The sequence below is a fragment of the Aristolochia californica genome, unplaced genomic scaffold (assembly GCF_029961685.1).
Source record: "Aristolochia californica isolate CCGP_79_NKW_82.1479 unplaced genomic scaffold, dmAriCali1.0.hap1 SCAF_2, whole genome shotgun sequence".
In the NCBI taxonomy this organism is placed as follows: Eukaryota; Viridiplantae; Streptophyta; class Magnoliopsida; order Piperales; family Aristolochiaceae; genus Aristolochia; species Aristolochia californica.
The window spans coordinates 48,241,620-48,267,067 of record NW_027181881.1 but is presented as its reverse complement, the minus strand read 5'-3'; the positions used below and the strand labels follow the sequence as shown (position 1 = coordinate 48,267,067).

Genomic DNA, 25,448 nt, shown 5'->3' with positions numbered 1-25,448 from the left:
TTCCCCACACGGCCTCGAACATTCACGTAATGGACCCCACTCACTTCGTCTGAATTCGAGCTCTGGCCCACTCTTCGGCACGCTTTCGCACTGTCATGTTTGAAAAAACTCGGTGCATGCTGCTGTGTCCATCCAGGCCCCACTGGAACTCCCCAACTCACGCGCTGAAGCTGTTTGCATTCGCCTCCCTCTCACTCCCCATCTGCTCCTCAGTTTCTGGTGTTTCCCCGCCATGTTAGTGAGGGGAGGAGCCGCACTTGTCGGCATTCTGTGTTTTCTGCAAATGCAGCATGTTCTGGCGACGGGTTTGTGTTTTTTCTTTATTTACTCTTTATGGGCAAACGGAACAGAAATGGAACTCCTTTCTTTTACTTTGAACTGTTCAGCTGGGAGCTTGCCCATTCTGTCTATTTTTACCTTTATTTGCTTCTGGGTGTTACTTATTTTGATGAAGATGGTAAAAGCTGAACTGAGTTTGGTGGTCTGTGTCTTTTTTGATGAATTGGAACGGAAATATCTGTCATTGCATTTCTCTTCTGGTGATTTTCTTTCGAAAAATTGTAGAGTGTATGGAACGATGAAGAAAGTTATTTTTTTCGCTGGTTTAATTTTCGCTCGGTGATAGGACTTCATTTTCCTCTGTTACCTCTAATATTTGATGTCTTCTTCAATGTGGTGAATCCAGTACTGTTTTTTGTTGGTTTTTTAGCTCCAGCCCCCCCCCCCCCCCCCCCCCCCCGCAAGAACCAGTTTTTCCCTTACAGGAACTCTATTTTGTTTTAGCTTTTCTGGCTGTTTTGTAAGACTGATTGTGCAGGAATCTGGATTAGAGATTATGATACATTGTTGTTTGACTTGTTTCTTACTTCACTATTACTGGGAAACAAGTTTTCTTTGTAAATGTTCGTAAGTGTCAGAAAATGTTTCCCTGAAAAAAATGTGACACTTTAAAGAACAAAGCATGTCCCATTTATCAAACCTTTGTGAAGGCTGCGCAGCGGATTTGACTAGGCAATGAGTAAAATCTTGTACTGATGATATCCCTACATTTTAGCTTTATGTAATGGTCTATCACGTTTTCTGCCATGAGGTGTCATACTCAATCAAAATTTACACAATAGATTATCTCTTAAGGTTTAGGTTCCTGTAGAGTTTTAAAAAATTTTAGAGCCTCTTGGCCCTCTCCATAAGTATCTCACAATCTTAACATTACAACCTTACCTCACTTGGTGTCATTTCTTTAAGTTGCCACTCTTCTACATCAGTCCTCACCTATCCTCTATTTTAACTGTAAGGGAGTCTTAGTGAATTCTTCTATCCATGTTCATTTTTTCACAATTTTCTTTGTTCTCTACTATACTCTTTCCTATAAGTTGTCATTTTAGTTTTTGGAAGTACCCTGCTTCTTGTGTATTGCTCAAATAGTGTGAATACTTCTAGTTGATCTCAGGAATTCTTCTTTTGTGTACATCAACGACTTCAAGTATAAGTGTTAGTTTCACATTGCGGACTATCTGCCATCTTCATGCTAAACTAATTGTGCTCTTGGTTTTATCTTCTCTTGTGCAGAATGCCCCCTGGATTTAAGTGAGTCCAACTTTACTTTAGCGGCTTCTATGTGCTCTAACCAATCTGACCATGGAAAGTGCTGCCGCTACATTAATGCTTTTGTTGCAGTTTCCATATCAAACTATGCAAATTCTACTGGCAATTTGGGGGTCCCACCAGAATTGTCTGAGACATGTCTTCAAGCTGTGTCACAAACCTTAGAATTTTATGGAATTGCCCCCAATGCAATGGTTTCCTGTGGGCTTGGAACAAAGATTCCTGTTAATTATGAATGCAGAGGCCGAACAACAGTAACTCAAATGCTAGAATCTCCAAAATTTGGAAATGTCACAGTAAGCTGCAAGTTGCCTCTTTCTTCTGATGGGAGTTGTAGGAGATGCTTAAATGCAGGAATTCTTTATCTCCACCATCTCTTAGGGATGGAAGATAATATGACACTTAGCACGTGCAGGGATGCAACTTTTGTTACACTTACGAGCAATTATGATAACTTGTCTGCACTTTGGATGGCTAGTTGCTTCTTTGGGATTCAAGGGCTTGTTACTCTTCCAGGTACTTCTTTAGGACCACATGTCATCTTCTTTTTTGTAACATATGTGCATTTTTTGTCTGAGAGAATGTGACTGAAAGGTATCTGCGTATCTGTGAATGACATTTTGCAATATGTATTCGTTTATTAGACCTTATCGGAAGGCAGAGTAAGAGTGTTTACTATTTTTTATGTGGAGGATTTTTTTCTCCCTAATTTTCATAAATTTTTTCAGATTCTCATAAAACAATTAGTTTGTGTTGATTACGATGTTTTTGATCTGTTTTGAATTATTTGTTGTGAGTTTTGGTTAATTACAGAGTATCACATGTACAATTTTAAGGAAAGATGATACAAGGACACCCGAATTTATGAAAGGGAGAACAATGCCATACTACAGTTTTTTTACTAGATTAAATCCCAAGATGTGCGCCAACTGAGACATGGGGCTCTATGAGAAGGAATAGACTAACTGGCTTAATTGTCCATTAAACTATTGCTGTTCACTAATTTTTCCATTTGTATAGAGGTTTTGCAGTTTCAAAAGCAACAGCGTCCTTTACAGCTGAACAACCTAAATCTGTTGGAAAAATTGTTGTAAATCTTAACCTACTTGATATTTCTGGATGAGACTATCAGGGTGTGAATTCTGAAATTTACAGTGCAGACATGGAATAAGATTAGCTAAGGCTCTGCCTATTGAAAATTTGCATGTTACTTGTTCATATTTAAGTGCATATTGCTATCTCTGCATAAATGCTCAGACATATATGTTGGCCGTAAGCAATCATGGAAGCCCTGTGTGGCATGTATCAATTTCTTATGAACTCTAGTTCACTGTTGCTTAGTCTCTCTGAAGCCTCTTAACAGAATAGCTGATATCTGTTGCATGGAAGATTTGGCAGCCAAACTTGTAATGGAATTCAATGACTTCCTTCATGCTTCAAAAGCACAGCTAGAATAGTTGGTCAAGGCTGAGAATAGCAAGTTGCATGTCCCAAGTTAAAATTTTGACATTTCCGAAAGGGGTACTAGCACAAATTTTGGCCCCTTGCAAGCTTTCTTCTGTGAAGAAGGTTTTATGAATATCACTCTGCTTCATTATAAGTGATAGACTTCACATACAGAGCTCATCAGGCTAGTGTTCTTCTTCCTTATTTTTAAGTGGGGAGACCTAAATCTACGTAATAACACATAATGAAGTCTTTCAGTTAGATGTGGTGTTGTCAAATTCCTTGTAGGACGACTTCATGCCCCTGTAATGGTTGTTTTGATTTTCTTACTTCTGTTTTATTTCTTGCATATGTCGTTGGCTTTCCCCTGTTTTCTGTTACTTTAATCAGAATGTTATGTCATCATTTCTGAAAGAAGAAAAAAAACTCTGTGCAAGTTAACCTTAACTACAGTTCTAGTTAGATGCACAAAACATAGATGATGAAGATTTATCTAAGTTTAGAAATTTCATCCATTAGATTACCTATTACTTGGGAAGAGCATGATGATAAACATGCTTTTTTTTTTTAAAATAGCAAGATGATAAAGATGCTTGCCAACATACTGCTTCTTATTGGCAGTCAGTTTGATATGAAATGCTGCTTTAATAGGAGATCTTTTGTTATAACCCACTGAACTAGTTGGCTATTTAATCTGTAAAGTCTGGTCCCCTATCTATATTCTATAAAATGAAAGAGAAGTGCAAGAGGAGATCATGAGTTGAGTCCTGCATTGGTAAATTGGTAGGAACTTTCGGTTTTTATCTGTCATTGCCATCACTGGAAATCTTTGGAATGACTGCAATAGGAAGGCATTTGAGGGTACACAAACAAGCTTTGGGGATGTAATCGGAAACAGAATGCATTTAACCTGTTTTGGGCAAGTAAATACATTAAGTCCTTTTATTTTCCCAGCTCATTATAAGAAGAAACTGGTTATTAATTCAGTTGATAGCCGCATTGACAACCTTGTTTCTTGGTATCCTCCTCAAGAGGGTTGGGTTAATCTCAACTTTGATGGTAGCTATCTTGGACCATGGTTTGGCTGGTGGAGGAGGGGTTATTAGGGACATACTCCTGTAACATCCTCTTTGTCTACACTTCCCCTTTCAGTCACTTTGATTCAACAGTTGCCGAATTAAGTGCTTCTCTTCAGGAGCTCAGACTCATCACTGGTATATTCTCCTCCCCTCTGGTTTCTGAGGGGGGACCATGCAGTGGTTATCAATTGGGCTTACGGGAAAGGCCCCTGGATTGGCTCTTGGGCTACTTTAATGAGATTGAAGACATATGAGCAAATTGATCATTTTGGTGTGTCATACTCTAGCTAATGCTAGTATGCAAGGGAGTGACTAGGCAGCACCTTACTGTTTGGGCTCCTTGCTCATCTCTAAATTGTAGTTTTTATTACTTTTGCTCCTCGTCTTGATGTTTTTTCTCCATGTTTTCTGTACTATCATATCCTGTTAAGTTTTGCTCAGTCTAGAGCCGCTTAATGAATCGATGCCCTCTTTCTCATTGTTATAAACAAAAAGGAGTTCTGCTTTGGTTCTATGAGATCTTTATAGAGTTGAAAGCATCATGATCTTCAGATCTAGCTTGGACAATGTATGGTTCGATTAGGTTGTCCTACTGTTTAACTAAAGTGTAATAGACTCGTCAATACAACCATCCTTGTTTATTGGACCTGAGTCGGGAATTAGTACTAGCTGCAGAGGTAGTAGTCATGGGTGGAGTTGGGTCAACAGAAGCATAAATTCAGATACTGTCAAAATAGTGTCATTTCACATTTTTGTCAGACACGTTTTTATGGATTTAATATAATTACCGCATAAGGCTCTTGTTCAGAATGGGTTACATAAGTTAGGGAAACATGAATGTTCCTTGTTGCCAAATGGTCTGACTTGCATCAGTATGTATATAGTATTGCTGCTTTCAGGTTCATATTTTGATTCCTCTCCTGATATATTGTGTCTGAGTAAGTCCACTCTCAACACTTTTGTCTAGTTGTACTGGACCTGTTGTTTCCTTTATTAGATGATTCAGTATTCTCACTTGTTTCTTTGATTTTTTCGCTACATATGATCTTATTGCATCTGTTTTTCCCTTCTTCTTTTTCATATTTCAGAGCCATCACCACCATTGGTTGCACCTGTGGCTTCTCCGTTTCCACTTTCTGCACCTCCAATTGAAAATGTAAATGACAAAGCCTTCAAAGAACATCGCCATCCCTACCATCTTACACTAATTCCTGCTATTGGTATCGCTGTTATGGGGGTTGCTGTCCTGCTTTTGATAATATTGATACTTCTCATCCGCAAGAAAAACAGAGAATCGAATGGTTCGCCTGGCCCAAATGATGCTTCATGGAAAGCACTCTCTTCATGGTCGATAAGAAAATGTCAGGAAGGTTTGTTTATTTTACTTCTTTCATGAAAGTTCATAGCCAAATCTTGTCAACATAACAATAAAATATAATGGGCAATGACAGGGTAATATCACGTGTGCTGCTCTGGGTGTTTAGTCTCAAACTGTATGTCATAAGTCTGACAGAGGAAATCATAATATAGGTCCATCATCCATGTTCCAAAGGTTCAGTTACAAGGAAATAAAGAAGGCTACAGGCAATTTTGGTACTAACATAGGGAAAGGTGGTTTTGGAACTGTCTACAAAGCTCAATTTAGTGATGGTTTTGTGGCTGGTGTGAAAAGAATGAACAAAGTTTCTGAGCAAGGGGAGGATGAATTTTGCCGAGAAATGGAGCTCCTTGGCAGGCTTCACCATCGTCACCTTGTTACCCTCAGGGGTTTTTGTATTGAGAAACGTGAGAGGTGAATTGTCACTTCTTGCTCTAGTTATTGAAGTATCCCAAGGGGGCAGTTGATAATTTAACGTTTTGTATAGGTTTCTGATGTATGAATACATGGAAAATGGAAGCTTAAAGGATCGTCTCCACGGTATCCTCCCTGCCCACTTCTTTAGTTCTTTTTGATTATGTCATTTGGATCTTCATTATACACTACTTAACATAATGCCGCATTCTTGCAGCTCCTGAGGACACTCCATTAAATTGGAAGACTAGATTTCAAATTGCTATTGATGTAGCCAATGCTCTGGTGATTCATGACATCTTACTTTGTTATCGCTATTGATCACCACCTTACAGTTCTATGTCCACTTTTCCCATTACGTGGCTTGTTTCTGACATCACTCTTGACTGTCTAGAAGTTGGATAGGGTACATTCGTTCTTGTTACCCTCAGAAAGAGCAGTCAGTAATCTCAATGTTTTTACATGCAGGAATACCTCCATTTTTACTGTGATCCTCCTCTGTGTCATAGAGATATTAAGTCCAGCAATATCCTACTGGATGAGAATTTGGTTGCGAAGGTGGAAAATTTGGCTGCTGCTTATCTGGTCCTTGTATGTTTTTTTAGTTGGCATCTTCTTATCGTCACCAATTCTATCCTCATGTGCAGGTTGCAGACTTTGGCCTTGCACATGCCTCACGAACAGGTTCAATTAATTTTGAGCCAGTGAACACTGACATTCGAGGTACTCCGGGTAAGTTTGAGTTCTAAATGACTTCCAAAAAAAAGGAGAAAGTTCTCATTTCAAACTTTAGCTCTTGTGCTGTGACTGAAGTGTAAACACTTGCACGCTAAACTTATAACCTAGCTGAGCTGAGTTGAACCTGTATCACTGCCAAGACTAAATGAAAAGTCAAAAGCTTGGTCAGCTCATCAATGTTCACCTTTGATGTCAGATATCCCTTGGTAGTCACAAAACTGATCGGCTTTGTTTGACAGGATATATGGATCCTGAGTACGTGGTAACTCAGGAGCTCACTGAGAAGAGTGATGTTTACAGCTATGGTGTGTTGCTTCTAGAACTAGTGACTGGCAAACGGGCTATTCATGAGAACAAAAATCTGGTTGAGTGGTCACAGAAGTTCCTTTTTACAGATTCTCGAGGAAGTGAATTGGTCGACCCTGCAATAGCAGACTCATTCAACTTTGAACAACTTCAAACAGTTGTTAGGGTTATAAGGTGGTGTACTCAGAGGGAGGGAAGAACAAGGCCGTCCATTAAACAGGTTCTTAGGCTGCTTCACGAGACACTGGACCCAGTAAATGGTGGCTTGGTGGAAGCTGTAGAGGAAGAGGAAAATACCATTTATAAGGGAAAGGTCCAAAGAGGTGATCCCATGTTTCACAGTGGAGAAGGAAGATGTCTTCAGTCTTCTTCAAGTACTTCCAGATCATACTGCAGCAGAAGCTTTTTACTTGAGACTGCTTCACCGTAGGCAGAGAATCACAAGATCTCAAGAGTGTTTCATTGAGTGGCTGATTTATATTAATCCAAAATGCTCAAGGACAGCTTTGCATCTTAAAGATGAGATCAACAAGATGATAAAAAGTTGTGTAGAAGAAAAGTAACAATCATGAAATTTTTTCTGCATGAAAATTTGAAATATAAGAAATATACGTCATTCTTTTTTCATCCACTATGTTAGTACTGAATTAACTATCATTCTTCATGAAAGAATACGGGTGTTTGAAATATTTCGCACCAGAAAGGCAAAACTGGATCATTTCAAAACTAATAGGCTGGTCACTGGTCAGTGACAAGTTTCTGCGGGCTCTCGCACAACGTGGATTTTGCTAAGACGATTGAGACCAGTTCTTTTCCAAGCTTCTCCTAGGCCGCTATGCTTGATTCTTATCCGTCTAGTATTGGACTCTAATAAAAAATAATCTGGTTCATTACCTTCACTTTAATATAATAAAATAAAATAAAATAGATTATTAATTAATTTAAAATATTTTTAATGTAATTAATACATTACATTATTGTTTTAAGATATTATTTAATTTAATTTAATACAATATTCGTAAGTTAAGATTTTAGAGGTGGATGTAGATTCTAGAGTGAATAACACAAGCCAAAGAATATTCCATTCCATTATTCCGTGACTACTTGAAGACTGTTGTTCATTACGAAATGCTCCAACGCATATATCAAAGAGAAATAGCCACTACAGGGCTTGATACAATATGGTTCTGCTGATCCACCCATTTCAGAAATCCGTAAGCTACTGGCTTGGAGCTCCAAGCTTCCTTGTCGACCTCTACCGTCAGGGAAAAACCCATCTTCTGGTTCTTACCGCTGAAAGTTAATGTATCTGGTACCACTCGGATTGTCATCCCATAAGGAATCTCTACAACGGCATGATAAATGGCATTGTCATCTCCAACGTTGGTCACGACCCTGCTGAAATTCTTCACCATTGGAGTGCCTGTACCATTGGTGAACACCGCCATGAAAGAAGGGTAGTTGAGATCAGCAGAGCTTGTGTTGCAGCTCCATTGACCCTGTCTGACAATGGCTGCCATCTGCTCCTCGGTGTATCCAAGTGTGCATAGAAACTGAACGTAATCTTCGAACCCCACGTCGTAGATCAGTCCAGGGTCCATCGCTTGGTTGGGGTTAACATGGCCAGCACCAAACTCCAAGGGAGTGGCTGGCAAGTTCGTCCATTCGTCTGTAATAATCGAACGAGCGTTATCGAGACTCCTCGCCGTCGTCATGATTGCCGACCGGATGGCTGCTGGTGTCCAGTCTCTGTGAACGGACCTCAATAGAGCCGCCACACCGGCAATATGTGGCGACGCCATTGATGTACCAGAAAGGAGTGCATAATCTGTGACCAACTTCTCAGCTCCTCTACTTAAGAACGGCTTATTCGAAATCCATGCAGCGAGGATATCTTTGCCAGGCGCGAGAATGTCCGGTTTCAGAACCGTCGGAGTGACGGGATCCGGACCTCTGGAAGAGAAGTAGGCCACTCGTGGAGCTGGTTTAGTACCCAGCTCTGTTATCCTGAACCTCAGCTCCTTAACCGTTGCATTCATTTCTTTCATTGCGTAACTCCGCAACATTTCAGCATCTGTACTTTCTGTTATAACCACGCTCGGTTTATAATAATCTACCACGTCCATGAACATTCCGTTCATTAAGAAGATACCAGCTATGGCACGGGCCCTGCTGACCTCTTCGATCTGCCCAAAAATGTCAGTTTGGTTACTTAAGTCACAGAGAACCACTTTACGGTGGACTTCTGCTGGGTCGAGCGAAGAGCGTAGGCATTGAGCTTTCTCCGAATCATTCTTTCCGTAGTACAGAGGAGCGTTCGATATGTAGAGACTCTGAGGATAGTATGATGTTCCCTTCAATTGAAGATCTTCGCCGATGCTCAGTTCCGCTAAATAACTCCGATCAATGGTGCCAGCACCAACAGTCATGATCCACGGGGCTCCGTTATAAGTGGAGTTGTTGGATCCATCGTTACCAGCAGCGCAGGCAACAAATATCCCCTTCTGCACAGCGGAAAGTGCGCCAATGGCAATAACGTCGTCGTAGTAAGGCAAGAAATCGAATCCAAGAGATAAAGACATGATGTCGACCCCGTCGGCGATGGCTTGGTCCATTCCAGCGAGCACGTCCGTGGAGGCGCTCTCGTAGGTATCGGTGGCCCAGAGCACCTTGTACATGGCCAATCGAGCACCAGGCGCCAACCCTTTAGCAGTGCCCTCTGCGTATCCGAAGTAGTCCGCATTCTGCACAAAGGCGCCGGCTGCGGTTGAAGCCGTATGGGTTCCGTGTCCGAAGAAGTCCCTCGGTGAATCGAAGTCGTATTTCGTCGAGATATTCCTTCCACCGGCTTTCAGTCCTTTGCTAAACGAGCGAGCACCGATCAGCTTACGATTGCAGAGAGAAGGACTGAACTGGGTTCCATTCTCACACGCGCCATTCCACCTAGCCGGTACCGCAGAAAACCCCCGGTCACCGAAGCTCTCACTCTCAGGCCAAATTCCCGTGTCAAGGATACCAACGATTACGTCGTGACCGTAGGAGGCAGCAGGCCAGAGTCCGGAGCGATGGTTCAGCCCGAGGAACTTGGGCGAATGAGTGGTGAACAGCTTTCCATATCTTTCTCTGTAAGTGGCTCGATGGGCTGGTGATTTCTCAATCTCTGAAAGCTCAGAAGAGGTGAGCGTGGCGCTGAAACCATGCATGACATGGTTATACGAGTAGATCAACTTATCTCTGCTGGATGAAGGTTTTGAAGAAGATAAAGAATCCAGGGTGGCCTGGTGCCATGATTCGTGAGAGGAAAATGAAGAGGGCTTGTGAGTGGGATCCATGTGGATGATGTATGTCTCCGGCTGCTCTGGAGCAGATGTTACAGTGCTGGACCATATTACCAGCAGTGAACACCATAGCACCAGATGACGATGCACCGACCACCGTGAGAAGCTCCTCTCCATATCCATTTTCATTTTCATGGCTTAAGCGGAGATGGAATATGCAAGCATATATATAGGATGAAAGCCAACCAGAACGAGAGCTAGAGTCTCTCGCCGGGCGATACTTTCGATTAATTTACAGAGGAGATGCGAGTACCAGAGAGAACACAGCTCATTATACCAATTTGATTTTCTCAATTGTTCCGCGTTCATCCATTTGGCCAGCAATACCCATTTTTCTTGTTTATATGTTTCCTAGTACTTGAAGACGGCAAATACTTTAGGACCAAAGTTTGTTTCTTGTCCTTGATTCCATCAACAAAAGGTTCCCAAATACTCTAAGGACGTAAAACTAGGCTGCCAACTTGTTCTGGGGTTTAGCTTTTCGCTAGTTGTACTTGTAGTCTCCTTTCCTTCAGAGTAGCAGTGACAATTTCAAGTCATGGACGTGCGATTCAATCTTCTCTTGGAAATCACGACGAACGTCCAATGCCGCTTATTTTTGTATCAAGGCCGGCAAATGGTTCTATAAGAGCCCGCACAAATCTAGTACCCAAGATTAATTTTGTAGTCTTTTCATTGCAGACATCCATGGCCCTGGCGACTGAGCTTGGGATCGTCTTCCATGCATGCCTTCTACTGTTGGCTCTTGCCGTAGGGCCTTCAACGGCAGAGAGGTCTACATATGTTGTTCATATGGACAAATCAGCCATGCCCAAATCTTTTGCTGCCTCCAGTCACTGGTACTCTTCAACCTTGAATTCCCTAACCAGGCTGACAAGCAGTACCGGTTCGGCAGCCGCCGGCGATGGGCCGAAGCTGGTGTATACCTATGATTACGCCGTACATGGTTTTTCTGCTACTCTTTCGAAGGAGGAGTTGCTGGCGCTTGAGAAGTCACCTGGCTTTGTATCTGCTCATCCTGACGTGACTGGTAAGATGGATACCACCCATACATACAACTTTCTTTCCCTTAATGACGTCTCGGGTCTCTGGCCTGCTTCCAAGTACGGCGAAGATGTCATCGTTGGTGTGATTGATACCGGAGTCTGGCCAGAGAGCGAATGCTTCAATGACTACGGGATGACGGAAATTCCAGCAAGATGGAAGGGTGAATGTGACGGAGGAGTCGGCTTCAATTCCTCTCTGTGCAACCGAAAGCTCATCGGAGCCCGCTACTTCAACAAAGGTTTGATTAGCAATGACCCTGGCGTAAAAGTCACAAACACCACCAGGGACACTTTTGGCCATGGCAGCCACACCTCTTCCACCGTCGCCGGGAACTATGTGGCCGACGCTTCTTTCTTCGGCTACGCAAAGGGTACATCTCGTGGGATTGCACCCCGCGCTAGGGTGGCTATGTACAAAGTTATTTGGGACGAAGGAGCTTATACATCTGACGTCATCGCCGGAATTGACCAAGCCATCGCCGACGGAGTTGACGTTATTTCAATCTCCATGGGATTCGACGGTCTCCCGCTGTACGAGGATCCCATCGCCATTGCGGGGTTTGCAGCGATGGATAACGGTGTATTCCTGTCTTCGTCAGCAGGAAACGAAGGGCCAGCACTTAATACCCTCCACAACGGAATCCCATGGACGTTAACAGTTGGAGCTAGCAGTGTCGATCGTGACTTCGCAGGCACATTGACGCTCGGCAATGGGAAGACAATTACCGGTTGGTCACTCTTCCCTGCAAATGGATTAATCAACGATTACCCACTGGTTTACAACGAGACCTTGAAGGCGTGCGACACTCCCAATTTACCCGCAGCTTCCGTCGTCTTATGTGAAATGTCTGAAGATCTTTCTGAGCAAATCAGAAACGTTCTTCTATCTCCAGTCACGGGAGCAATATTCATCTCAAACAACAGCTTCTTCTTTGAAGCGGGCGATTTACCTTGTCCAGCTGTCGTTATCAACCCGAAGGACGCCAACACTGTAATATCTTATGCAAAGAGCAGCGTAGCACCCACAGCCGGTATAAAGTTTCAACAGACCGTTTTGGGTACTAAACCCGCTCCTGCAGTCTCATCTTACACTTCTAGGGGGCCATCTCCGAGCTACCAAGGCATCTTGAAGCCAGATTTGGTGGCTCCGGGCACTAGAATCCTAGCAGCATGGTCGCCCGTTTCATTCGCAGCTCAGCTGGGGCCTAATCTAGATTTATCCAGTGACTTCAACCTCATCTCAGGAACATCCATGGCTTGTCCACACGCAGCTGGGGTGGCTGCCCTCCTCAGGGGAGCACATCCCGACTGGAGCCCTGCAGCCATCCGATCGGCGATGATGACCACATCCAGTCAACTGGACAACACTCTCAGTCCGATCAAAGACATCGGAAACAACTACGAGGCTGCAAATCCACTGGCCATGGGAGCTGGGCACATCGACCCCAACAGAGCCCTCGACCCCGGCCTAGTTTACGACGCAGGTCCACAGGACTATGTGGACCTTCTCTGCGCTTTGAACTACACCAGTAACCAGATCTCAGCCATCGTCGGGTCTTCTAACTACAGTTGCAGCAGCCCTTCTGTTGATCTCAACTATCCATCCTTCATTGCCTTCTTCAGCAACAGTAGCTCAACAGTGCAGCAATTCAAGAGAACTGTCACTAATGTGGCAGATGCGGGAGCAACTTATAACATCACCGTGGAAAACCCGGCGACATTTCAGGTAGATGTATCACCGGAAACATTGGTCTTCAGGGAGAATTATGAGAAGCAGAGCTTTATTGTGACTGTTACAGACAACAAAGGGCGAGGTGGCCAAGTTTCTTATGGCTCAATTACATGGACCGATGGAGGAAGTCACAGCGTGAGGAGCCCTGTAGTGGTAGTTTAGAAATCGTAGAGAAACATGAATAAGATGAGTACTCTTACTTGCTATGCAACACTCCATTTAAACTAATTGGCCTAATCTAATTTGGTCATTTAAACCATGCTCACTAAGATTAATTGGTGTGTGTTATCTTTCATTTAGTAGTTAAAGGATTTAGCAAATGAGTTTCGTTAATTTAGTAGATGACAAACATGTAATTAATCTAGTAACTGGGATAAGGGTAGTCACATGAGTCTCACAGAAGTAAGTCTCACTTAAAGGTATTTTAGTTATATTTGTTTTTTATTTATATTTACTTCTTCAATTATTCTAGAACTTATCTTTTAGTATTTAACTTTGGCTTTAACTAGGATAAGGGTAGTTTAATTGTATTTTAATTTAAATTGTTTCATCTATTATAAATAGAGGCTCATTTATTCAAATTATAATAAATTAGTGAAGTATTTCTCTTTTCCAGAAATTCAATATGTTTTAAATTAGGACATGAACAAAGTGTAAACAGGTACATTCCATCTGATATTTTTTTTATACGAGTAAAATGAAGTTTTTGGTTCATCAAGCAACTGAGCTTCTACGTTATGCAACCGATATGGGTCGTAGGCATTCAACTAGACATATTTTGTAAAAATGAGCATGTGTCTAGCACAAGGTGATCATGCTAAGCCATTTTGGCATTACCTGTGACAATCAGATGTGCCAATTTCCAGAAGATTTAGAAGTAGACAATCTTTGTGAAATATATTTTTCTTCCCTTTGTAACTAAATCATAAATAGTTGGACATGGGTAACCCAAAACATTATCTAGAATCACAAGAATATTCTCCTATTTTGACTCCCAACTTCCGTTCCACCTCCCTTCTTTTCTGTTGGGACAAGCAATCTCTATTGGACAAAACTTCTTGACAACCTAACAGTAAACATGTTGATTTTTAGGACTCCATGGATTTAACTAAGGGAAAAGGGAGACGACATATTCGGAGAAAACAACAAGAAGAAAGAAGTTATAGGCTTGTGTTATAACCCTCCCCCTGAAACTCAATTTATAGATTCATGAAACTACAATATTATAATTTTACCTTAGAACAACTAATTATATTAATGTCATCTTTATGAGATGACTCTTTATTTACCATAACGCAATCACTTGTGGTCCTTCTCTTTATGCCTTGAGCCCATCTTCTACCTTTCTTAGATGTATGGGTCTTCCTTAGTCTTGTAGGCTTGAGCCCATGACTGTGTGGGCTTCGGCCCATATTCCAACAATCTTCAGTTTTTGTTGTAGTAACATGTCCAGAGATCTGAGAATCACTGTAGCAGGAGTGTCTCCCTCCGGTTCTGCACCTTGATTTGTGCCTAAATGTTTGGGTTTCAACGAGTTTTTCAGGTACTAATTGCTCTCTTCAGTATGTTTCAGTGCCTGCCATAGATAATACACTCCGACACTGTTTCCTGATGATTGGCAGTACATTATTTCCTTCGTGTTTTCTCTTTGATTCTTAAAAATAACAAGTGACTTGTTCTTGTTCTCTCTCATCGTCTTCCTGCAGCTGAGAAAATCCATAACTTCAACTAGTTCCATTTCTACATTCCTACTGTTTGCTTTATCCTAAGCAAACTTTAGTATTAGGCTACTGTTCTCCAAGTTTTCCCTCACCAGTTTGTTCTAGTCAATGCTGGTCTTTCTCTGTTCCTTTAATACTCTTCTCTTTCTCTATCTTCTGATGCTGTAATGTACAATAATCTCATCAGAAAACTTCATGAGACAACCAGAACATCTGGAGCAAGGATCCCACCCTCATGTAATCTCCGAATTAGATTTCATGAGATAACAACGTCCTTATAATCATTTGCGCCCAGTCTGGACAAAAGCAAGCATAGGAGAGCTTCCTTAGATTCTGTAACGAGAAGACTGGGGAATATGCTTCAAAGAAAAACAGAAGGAAACGGCACTCCTTCTTTGTCTTAACCCCTTATGCTTTAATTCGACTCTTTTCTCCAGGTACCCAAAGGATAGAGATCATTAATATTCTCTTGCAATAGGTTAGGTTGGGTTAAGTTGACTTAAACTTCCTACTTAATGTGTACTTCAGAAGTGTATAGACTATGAACTTTGGACCCTTTTATTAGTAAGCACAAGAACCCACCCTCTGGCACTCTGAGATAGAGCAAAATCATTAAGCTAATTGCTTTCTTCAGGTAAGTTCACTAATTAACTGTCCTTATTGGCTACGAGACGAAGGCCAAGGATGAATTCTATAATACGAGGGAAAGAGTCCGCCATGATCACGTCATGCTGAGATCCGAAGTGAAGAACACAATCTCGTCGGGATGCTTCCTTCACGAAGCTCGTTTCTAAGTGGGAATCGTTAAAGAAAAGGATCGAGGTGTGACTTTGAACTTTGATACTACAAACAGGATCAAATGTTTAAACCTCCACAGAAGAAGAAAAACCAGTGATGAATCATGATGCTTAACGGCCAGCCAAGATTTATCGACTTGAGAAAAAGAGAAGTTTGAAGGAATTAATGATGGCCGGAAAAGAGGATAATGGAAAACCCTCTACAACTGTGGCTTATTCTTATTCTTTCCCAAAAGAGACAAGGGACAAGTCGTTTTAGGACGGTGTATGATTCCAAGCCCTGCTCCCCGCTTTTCTTGTCGACTGTGTTTGGTTTCTTTTGAGCCGCTCCGACCATTCTTAAGCTCCCCTTTAACGATTCCCATCCATCGAACCTAGAATCCTTTACAAAAGACCGATCCCTTTCTTCAAAAAATATTCACGTACCCGGACAAAACCCTTTTCACGTCCTTCTCTTTGGCGATTTCGAAGGAATTTCCATGCATTTGATTTCCGAGTCTTCCAACACCTTTAAAGGCAGAGGCCACCCGTCTCGTCTTCCTCTCCTTGTCGGTCTCGATCTCTTTTCCCAAAATGCATGATGCAGAGAACAAGCTTTTGGGCCTTCGCCTCGCCGTGGCTGTCGATTCTAGCGGATGTGGTGGGAAAAAAAGGAAGCTGCACGAAGGTACGAGAGTACCTCAAAATTACCAGTTTTGTTTAGACGATAAGATGTTTGAGTTCCTTCGAATGAGAGAAGTGATGCTGAAACTGGATCCGAAGAGGCAAGGACTTGAAGATGGCAAAGGCCTCCATTTGATCCATTTGCTGCTCATTTCAGCGACTGCGATTGATGAGAAGAAGCTGTGCTTGGCCGCCGACTACTTGACTGATTTGTTCAAGAACGTCTCTCTCAACGGTGACTCAATCCAAAGAGTAGCAGCGTATTTTGCAGATGGCTTGGCCGCGAGACTTCTGAGCAGACAATCACCCTTTTACTCGATGATCATGAAGCAGCCTACCCCTGAAGAAGACTTCGCAGCCTTCACAGAGCTCTACGGCGCCTCCCCTTACCACCAATTCGCCCATTTCACAGCGAATCAAGCTATTATCGAAGCTTTCGAAAAGGAAGAAAGCTACAACAATCGAACTTTGCATGTCATAGACTTCGATGTCTCCTACGGGTTTCAATGGCCATCCTTAATCCAGTCGCTCTCAGATAAGGCTTCCAGCAGCAAGCGTATCCATCTTCACATTACTGGGTTCGGGAGAAACTCGGAGGAGCTGAAGGAAAACGAGACAAGATTAGTCAACTTCGCAAAGGGTTGCCTTAATCTAGATTTTAAATTTGAAGGATTCCTGACAGGAACACAACCAGTCTGTTTAAAAACGAAAAAGAACGGAACGGTTGCTGTGAATCTAATGTTCTACCTACATACACTGGGAAGTTCTTCGAAAATTTATGAAACACTGAAGTCAGTTTATTCGCTCAACCCATCTGTCGTAGTCCTGGTAGAACAAGAGGGCAGTCGAAACCCAAAAAGCTTCTTATCAAGATTCATGGAGTCTCTGCATTATTTCGCCGCTATGTTTGATTCATTGGACGAATGTCTTCCTGCTGACAGCTTGGAGAGACTGAGAATCGAGAAGAACCAGTTAGGCAAAGAGATAAAGAGCATGCTAAACAGTGATAAAGATGAACAGAATCATCGTAGATATGAAAGGTTAGAGTCTTGGAAGGGAAGAATGGAGAGTGTGGGGTTCAAGGGGTTTAAGCTTAGTTCAAGATCCGTAAGCCAAGCTAAGCTTCTTTTGAAGATCAACTGCCATTGTTCAGCTGCAGAGTTTGATCATGGAGCTGGAGGGTTCAAGGTTTTTCAAAGAGATAGCGGAAGAGCTCTTTCTTTAGGATGGCAAAATAGGCATCTAATAACAGCCTCAGTTTGGCATTGTGTTTGATAAATTCTGCTCATCGCTTCATTCATAACAATTTCACAGTTGTTTCCTCCAATCTTCACTGAATGAGTGAGGAGGACTAATTTCTGTTCTGATCTTTATCATGTTAATGCTTAATAACATCTCCTTGTGACTTTTTTTATTCGATCCATATATATTTTACAGATTAGAGCTCTTTCTGATTTCACTGAAGATCTTTTCTTTCTGACAGAGTTGTCAATTTTGTCCATAGAAAAATGTAGTTCTTCTAATGGATGAAATTTAAACTAAATTCATTTCGAGGAGTTATGAGTCCACCTCATAATTTCCAGTTTGACTGTTAATTGTGTTCTATTAAGTTAAACTTTTCTTCAAATGATTTCATCAAATGTGGGTTACTTGCCCACATAAACCTGAAATCAGCTCCACACAGGTATCCCTAATTTCTTGACCCATGTTTCAGTCTCAGTAAAAAATGATGTTAAGAGCTATCTAATGACGGTCGTTAACCAGGTGATCATTGGATTTGTTGATGAAGTCCGAGTCAAGTCCAATATGAACATCAAACTGGGTTCTCCTTTTCTCACCTCCACCATGAAACGAAGCCTTTTCCAAGATTCGTTTCTCCAAAATCGAAACGCATTGGGTATCAATGAATACTTCATTGGGTAAATCGTCTTTGTTTGGCTTCTCCTCGGACAATATTTGAGACCCAGGGCTGCGTTTCCAACACAGAATCCTTCAGTTAGTCGTTACCATGTTCATACGCTACCTCCGTTGGTTAGCCGAGAAGATGAGAATCAAGACTGGGTCAACACGGGCTTGTTGAGATCGAGACGGAACCTGTTACGTGAGAAACCGAAGTCGAAGAAGAAGCAGCCACCTTTGGTGCACTTGTTTGATTCTTTGGAAGAAAGTGACTTTTTCATCGGGGACCTATTCCCATGGAAGAGTTGTTCTGGATAATGGAGGAACAAGACGAAGAAGCAAAGAAAGTGCAGTCATTGCTGGTCTTAAAGAGGGCTACAGACGATTTCAAGCAATCTGAACATGACCATTTCAAACCGGCCGAGATGCCAGGTTCTCTCTGTCAAAGTGGAATTTGTTCTTCTGGTTATTATTACCAAATCTTTCTGGGAAATCATTCGGGTAGGTGGAAAGGATAGGAACTGCTTTCCTTTTCTTTAGTTTTTAGCTTTATTGACCCAGTCGGAATGCGCGGTGAACGCTGGAAGGATGAGTTGATATAATTTCCCAAATCTTCGGCTGAAGGCTTTCTAATGATGCCGATGAGTTTAACAGATCTGTTTCCAGTACAGATTCCAGTAAGGATAAAGTACAGTTTGTCAGGGTATAGAAGATGTATTCTATCTAATTAAGCTTAAGAAAAGGGCCAAATTCAACGCTACCAAAAAAAGAGCTCCTCTTAGAACTCCTAAACAGCTGATGATAAATGTACTTACTTTTCTAACCTTAACGAGCACGGCTCATCTTAACTTTTGGCATGGCTTTCTTCATCTGTCTAGCTCTGTCTTTCTCTTCTTTCTTGCGAAGTACCTCAGCACTCAGCTTAGCCTCAGTCTCCTCTATGATCTTCCGCCTTTCTGCCTTCTTCTGCTGAAGAGCTTCCTGCCTTGCAAGTTGAAGCTCTTTAAACACCACCTGAGCAAATTTTGATCGGATTGCCTCTGTTTTAGAGCGTGCCTGTAGGATCATCGGTAAAATGAGTATCAGTTATCCAACAGCAAGTATATTAGCTTGTCAAGGAAAATAATAATAATAAAAGAAAACGCTACCTGTTGACTAAGTTTATATCTACCAACCAAATCAATGTAGTATGGTACAAGAGCCACCAATCTCGTCATGTTTGCCATGTTATTTGCAGAGGGAAGAGCAAACTTGAACAACAGCATCTTCTTGTGTGACCCTGCATGTTGATCGGAGACATGCAGTGAAATGAAACCCTTCCCATATTTTTCAAAAGCTTTATCTCCAAAAACCTGCAAAATCCAGATTTGAATCACAACCTGCTACACTAGGCTGCAAGAAACCAATTCAATTAAAGAATCTAATCTAGGTGTCCTACAAATATGAATGAAGTCCTTTCTTTTGTCAGCATTTGGGAAAATGTAACAAATAAGTAAGAAGTCATCATTTTTACTAAAATGGATCTTCTTTTGTCTAGTTAACCCTTCAATCATTTGGTCAAAGAGAAATCAGATGAGATAGAAGCAGAAATGCACAATAAAGTAAGACAAGCCTATTAAAATCATATAGAAGCAGAATCTCTTTGAATATTGATCTTTACCTTTTTTTTGAAAAGGAACAACTTAGAATCTCTTTGAATATTGATCTTTACCTAACCGTATCACTTCTAACCATTGGATAGTAGATGTCTCTTACTTCTCCACTTATAGCATTAAAGCCTAAACCCTAAACTTGCTAGTAACCAATCTGCAAACCTTTTTTTTTTTTTCATTTTATTATTTTTTGACAGGCACCTGACACCAATTCTACTGGATTCCTCTGAGATTCTCTTTTTTTCTCACTCTGATTTCCTTTTCTAGCACACTTCACCTCTCAAAAATTTACCACCCACTACTGATCATATGAAAAGCACCCCTACAATTGTTTAGCTTTGTTTTTTAGACCATTCAACGCAGAGTAAAAAATCCACCCATTTGCACAAGGACATTACCACTAAGTAAAATACTGATAGGGTTACTCACTTATAGTCCCATTTTTCCCTTTGGCAGTTTTAGTTTCATAACAAATGTTTTTTTATGGTCATAGGAAAAGTTTACTACTCAGCGTTCCAATGGATCTGCTATTTTTCATTTCTCAGAATTTGATACTTCCCTCTGGTCTTCAGGAAATCTATAAAAGACCATTAGAAAGTATTTTCACCAATGAATAAGTCCAGAACACAGTTTTATGTATTTCTTTTGAGCCATTACCTTCATGTGTGATGAACCCACCACTTTTGGCCTTTAAAGCTTACTGATGCAATGTACATAGCAAAGCTTTGTAATGGCATAATTACAACCATTCACTATTGGACAAAGCTTTACAAACCATAAGCTTAATTTCAAAAAATCAAAAATAAAATATAAAAACATAAGAATGGACCTAAATTAAGCAAGAAAATAAATGTTAATTATTAAGACCATCATATTAAGGCTATGCACAGAATAGGCAACAACAATTGTTGCAGTTGCTTCTTTGATTGGGCCCAAAAGAAAAGCATCTCTCTCTTCCTTAATGCTAAAAGGAAAAAGAATTGTAAATAGAATTATTTTTTAAAATTAGTAAAAATGAATAATTTACTCTAGGAAAGTAAATCCACCAATTTAAGGACATGTAGAAACACATTCCAATAAGGAAAGGACATGGAAAATACTTAAAGCTAAAATATAGTAGTTTGGATATTAAAGTGATAAAAACTACTTACACCAAAAACAGAAAATTAGATAGAGCACAAACAAACAAGGAACCTTTCTACAAACCTTTCTAGAATAGAGAATCTGCTCCCTCTAAGATGAAAAACACACTGACCTATCAATGAGCAATTCCACTTGTAACATTTTCTTTTAACTTTGAGAGAAAGAAGAAAAAGATTAATATCTTAATTTTAATTCTACTTTTAACTGATTACGTGTTGATTAAAGTATAATGAATGCCCAATTATAACGTTAAAAGGTGGATAGTTTTCAAATTGCTCAGAGGAAATCACATTCACTTAAATTATTTCTCAGGTAATTACAGGCATAAGTTGATGGACACCTAGTGAATTGGAGCTAGTGAATTTTAGTCAAATGTGAGCAGTGGACAGACCATCAAAAGCAAAGTTTTAACAACTATAAGATAAGAATAAAAAGTAACAAGAATTACAAGGAACACAAAATCCATGACAAGACTTCGGTCCCAGAAACAGAGAAAACCCAACATTACCTGATCAGAGGGTGCAAGACAATAACATTGAGAAGCTATGCCTGATGCCTTGAATCTATTCAAAGACACGGTAAGGTTTCCAGGAGACATTACTAAAGGAGACTCACCTAGGGGGTTCACCACTACAATGAGTCACTCGGTGGAAGAGTGGAAATGCAATCACAACCTATGAAGAAAAGTCAATTAATGCTCAATTACAAATCCACCTATCCTTTTGGGACAAAGCCGGTGTATGGAGTTATCGAGCGGCACTCCTTGCCATTTCAAGTGACCCACAGCAAGGTTCTTTCATCTAGAATTGTTTCAGCCATCGTCTTCTGTGGTGAGCTACACGTGTGGAGCAAGAATAATATGATGTCAAAAGAGGCAACAGCAAAGGGGCCTAATGTGGACCAGAGATTTACCATTTCCCACAGCACTAATATGCTTTAAGTCAAGATTGAGCAGAAAAGGCACCCTAAACAGCTTGTTCATTCATGAGATCTCTCACGAAATGCGGCTTATAGTGCATTTATTGTCCCGGTGGTGTGACAACGAGGTTTCAACTAATCTGAATAAATTCAGATAGGTTTCAGCCAACAAAGCATCTCCAGCCCATGTACCAGATCAAACATTGACCTCCGGGTCTGCGCTAACCGCGTGACAGCTAGACACCTAAACAGGAGCCAAAAGGAAAGAATGTGGATTATGATTGCCACTCTTTATTTGGAGTCCAACAACCATCCTCTCACCCCATATAAATTCCAGCAGAACTCATCAGATGGCATTATTATCTCCAAGAAACAAGGTGACACTTATATCAATCTGAAGATTCCTTAAGTTAGAAATTTTTCCATAAGGTGTTATATTTGGCAATGGATGAGGCCAAAAATGTATCATAAATCAGCTTTGATAAGAACATGATGATAGACATGAGAGAGAAGAAAAACTCCCATAACAAAAGGTACTTAACTTGGGCCTTCGGCTCAATGGTCACAAGGGGGCGGGGGGGTTATTGGGTTCAAGTCTCACCGAGGGATAAATGGGGTGAGTGCATGTCTAATCAACATTCAAGAAAAATGTACCAGCAAACTCTCAAGAATGAGATCCAAAGAGATTTAGAGGAATCACACATGTCCCAGGAGTTCATAGTAGGCTGATTAGAGGGAGGTTGATTAAAAGTAAAAAGCATTTGATAAAATTCATATATAACTGCAATGACTTATACTTAAATTATCTAGATCTCTAGCTCATAAAATCAGAGAGAACATTAGGTTTTTCAATCCTTTCTAATTATATTGATCCTTTAAAATTTTGTCAAAAAATTTCAATCCTTTAAATTTCAAATTTAGACTTCTTTAGAATTTTCAGTGTAAGATGACTTAAAATAAGAAGCTTATTTAGGGGCACCATCTAGCACAGACAGCAGAATGTGGACCACCAACCATCATCAGGGAGAAAAACACAGGCAATTTCTCAATCTTTCTTTAATAAAACTTCATGCTCATAGGTTCCTGAATTAACTGCTCTCGCTCAAGGTCTCAGACTTTTCAGAGAGCATTTCTAAGGTAATCTTGTTGTGGAGGGTGACTCCCTATCTGTAATTAAATGATGTACTAAGCAATCCTCTCCCCCTTGGCACTTGCACCACCTTTTCTTTGAAATTATGGACCTTGCGTTTATTGTAATCTCCTGGAATCATGCTCTATGTTCAGAAAATGTTTGGGCTGATTCGCTGGCCAGAGTAGGAGTCTTTCATCAATCCCTCATTGTGAGAAACTCTCCTTCTCAGGCATTGTAATCTCCTTTGGCCTTGTGCCTTTTACTAAAGCATCTCATTTCTCAAAAAAGAAAAAAAGTTCATAGGTTCCAAAAGAAGAGGAAATGCATTGATATCTCATTTACACTCTCCTTCAACCTTATTGTTGTCATTTACACTTCTTCATCATTAGATAAACGCATAAATACAGATTCCTGAAAATCTATCACACGTTTTTTTTTTTTTTTTTTTGGAGGGGGGGGTGGGGGAGAGAACTTACGGATTTTTTTAAGCATTAGCTGATGGCTATTGTTTCTAAAACAAATCCTTCATATATTAGAGCAATCGGTATTTGAGAAATGAGTTGCTGCTTCTTGAGAAAGAAGTTACTAAACAGCATACAAGGCTATGTGGAACAAACCCCCCTTGCATTAACCAGAAATGCGCACCTAAACTGGCAACTAGGAACTGGTAGAGATGATATAGTGATTGATGGTAACAACACTACCCATAAAAATGGGTTCATATCAGTACCTGAAATGATCAGGTCACCATGCAACAGAGATGACCACAAAGTTCAGAAAGACCACATGTTTGACAGTAGTTATAATGACAATTAATGATCAAAATAGGTGAAGATAAAGGAAAGAAACAGAACAAGCATAGTGAAAAATTTATAATATCTGCTGTAAATAGGAAGATGAAGATAAAAAAAAAATTCTTTTAGCTGTTTTCACTTTTACAAAGATAAACTTTTCTCTGTTACTCATCATTCTCGCAATCTGAAGAGGAAGATAATAGGAATAGTCAGCAAAGACTAGCAAGTACTGTGTCAAAGAGGAGGAATCATGTCAATAGATTCAAGCAATCAACGTCTCCTCCCGATCTTGATGACAACTAAAAGTAAAAAAATACAATAATATCCCCCTGTGCCTTAACGCTAAAGAAATAAACACATGAGTTATCAGACAAAAAATGCTGGAGCAAATAAATTTGATATTTTTATATCAGGTGGCATCATCATTCATATAAACCTCAAAAGTAATCTCATCTTTACACGGTATAATAGCATTGTAAATTCTCGAAATCAAATCGTGCCTACTCTTAAGTTCCATCGTGGCCAACAATCCTTGACAGAACCTTCTTCCACTCGCATAAAATTTAAAAACGTTTTGCCCTTCTTTCAGCAATAACGGCGTGTCTTGTCCGTCCTCGGTTCCCAACAGACTGAAATTTTTCTCGAAAATGGAGTCTTTAGTCGCAAACTGCGTTGCCCATGCGATTGCTATGTTCTCATTTTCCCGCTTTCCAGTAAAATAATTGAAGACAAATGCAATTAGGAAACTGATGCAAACGATCTCGACGGTGTAAGAACGAGGGCCCAGCTGTGGTTTAACGGAGGGCTTAACAGCAGCTTCGGATGCCGGGGGGCCTGCAACAATTTCATGATCAGTAGGGTTTTGAGGAGCTAACTCAGTGGGTAGGCCTTCGAATTCGTCTTCGTTCCAATACTCGAAGGTGGCGGTGGCGGGAGGAGAGGAGGGCTTCGGGGTGGGATCGGCATGCAGAGGCTGCTCCGGAGGCCCGCGATCTGTCTCGAAGTCGGACTGCGTGATCCTGGGAGGAGGAACAGGAGCAACGTAAGGCAGATCATTAGCATGGTCGGAATCAGACGGCAAATCCCCATCCGCTTCGTCGCCGAAGCCTTCGAAGTCAGCGGCGAGCACGGAGCAGCGGGAAAGCTCCTGGCCGAGGAGGGAGATGACGGAGACGACCGCGAGGCAGTACCACAGAGTCTCGCCGTGGGTCAAGAGATGACAGAGCCGGGAGCACCACCTAACGTTCGCCATGGCTGATACTTCTGAGAGTGTGTGAGGCTCGAGCTGAACAGGGAGACAGCAGTCTTTTGAGGAGCCATAGGAAGATTAGTTATAGTCACGGATGAATCAATCACCGATAGCCTGCTAAAACGCCGCCCTGAGATCGATACGATCCAACCGCATAGTCAGTTAGCCGGTGCCAGGCTCAATCAGTAGAACGTGTACCCATCAAAAGCTGGCCTAGTGACCCCGATATTTTTTGTTAGTATCCTAAAGGAATCAAGATTTCATTTATGTTTCGTACTTAAATATTTCAGGCAAAAGTTTTATGTGATTAATGGTGCATTCTAATTGGCTATCGGCCATGGTAAATATAAATCTAAATCATAATGCAAAAATGGAGAAAAAATTAATTACTAACCAAT

The 25,448-nt window shown here is 41.0% G+C and overlaps 5 protein-coding genes across 5 annotated transcripts; 3 read left to right on the top strand and 2 right to left on the bottom strand.

Moving 5' to 3' along the window:
• Positions 1–222: 222 nt before the first annotated feature.
• On the top strand, positions 223–7,545 carry LOC137956208 (probable receptor-like protein kinase At1g49730). The gene is made up of 9 exons (XM_068803591.1): positions 223–305; positions 1,570–2,121; positions 5,219–5,500; positions 5,661–5,922; positions 5,996–6,048; positions 6,140–6,207; positions 6,391–6,480; positions 6,570–6,654; positions 6,900–7,545. Exons 1-9 carry the CDS (start codon positions 233–235, stop codon positions 7,394–7,396), a joined length of 1,962 nt encoding a protein of 653 aa, XP_068659692.1. The 5' UTR covers positions 223–232; the 3' UTR covers positions 7,397–7,545.
• A 566-nt stretch (positions 7,546–8,111) lies between these two features.
• Positions 8,112–10,427, bottom strand: LOC137955220 (subtilisin-like protease SBT3). The gene has a single exon (XM_068802086.1). The coding sequence runs from the start codon at positions 10,425–10,427 to the stop codon at positions 8,112–8,114; it is 2,316 nt and encodes a 771-aa protein (XP_068658187.1).
• Positions 10,428–10,991: 564 nt separating this feature from the next.
• On the top strand, positions 10,992–13,244 carry LOC137955219 (subtilisin-like protease SBT3). Its single transcript, XM_068802084.1, has one exon. It carries the CDS (start codon positions 10,992–10,994, stop codon positions 13,242–13,244), a length of 2,253 nt encoding a protein of 750 aa, XP_068658185.1.
• A 2,929-nt stretch (positions 13,245–16,173) lies between these two features.
• On the top strand, positions 16,174–17,538 carry LOC137956209 (GRAS family protein RAM1-like). The gene has a single exon (XM_068803592.1). It carries the CDS (start codon positions 16,174–16,176, stop codon positions 17,536–17,538), a length of 1,365 nt encoding a protein of 454 aa, XP_068659693.1.
• A 1,148-nt stretch (positions 17,539–18,686) lies between these two features.
• LOC137955218 (uncharacterized protein At5g49945-like) lies at positions 18,687–25,081 on the bottom strand. Its single transcript, XM_068802083.1, has 5 exons — positions 24,220–25,081; positions 21,573–21,631; positions 21,466–21,520; positions 19,311–19,541; positions 18,687–19,218 (listed from the first exon to the last, which is right to left on the bottom strand). The coding sequence occupies exons 1-5, from the start codon at positions 25,051–25,053 to the stop codon at positions 18,988–18,990; spliced, it is 1,410 nt and encodes a 469-aa protein (XP_068658184.1). The 5' UTR covers positions 25,054–25,081; the 3' UTR covers positions 18,687–18,987.
• Positions 25,082–25,448: the final 367 nt, after the last annotated feature.

Coding starts and splice junctions, on each gene's coding strand:
- LOC137956208 (XM_068803591.1), top strand. CDS start 233: ATGTTAGTGAGGGGAGGAGCCGCACTTGTCGGCATTCTGTGTTTTCTG. Junction 306..1,569: donor GCAGCATGTTCTGGCGACGG/GTTTGTGTTTTT, acceptor TCTCTTGTGCAG/AATGCCCCCTGGATTTAAGT. Junction 6,481..6,569: donor ATGAGAATTTGGTTGCGAAG/GTGGAAAATTTG, acceptor CCTCATGTGCAG/GTTGCAGACTTTGGCCTTGC.
- LOC137955220 (XM_068802086.1), bottom strand. CDS start 10,427: ATGGATATGGAGAGGAGCTTCTCACGGTGGTCGGTGCATCGTCATCTG.
- LOC137955219 (XM_068802084.1), top strand. CDS start 10,992: ATGGCCCTGGCGACTGAGCTTGGGATCGTCTTCCATGCATGCCTTCTA.
- LOC137956209 (XM_068803592.1), top strand. CDS start 16,174: ATGCATGATGCAGAGAACAAGCTTTTGGGCCTTCGCCTCGCCGTGGCT.
- LOC137955218 (XM_068802083.1), bottom strand. CDS start 25,053: ATGGCGAACGTTAGGTGGTGCTCCCGGCTCTGTCATCTCTTGACCCAC. Junction 21,632..24,219: donor AGGTTTATATGAATGATGAT/GCCACCTGATAT, acceptor TTTTCTTCATAG/GTTGTGATTGCATTTCCACT. Junction 21,521..21,572: donor TGTAGTGGTGAACCCCCTAG/GTGAGTCTCCTT, acceptor GTCTTTGAATAG/ATTCAAGGCATCAGGCATAG.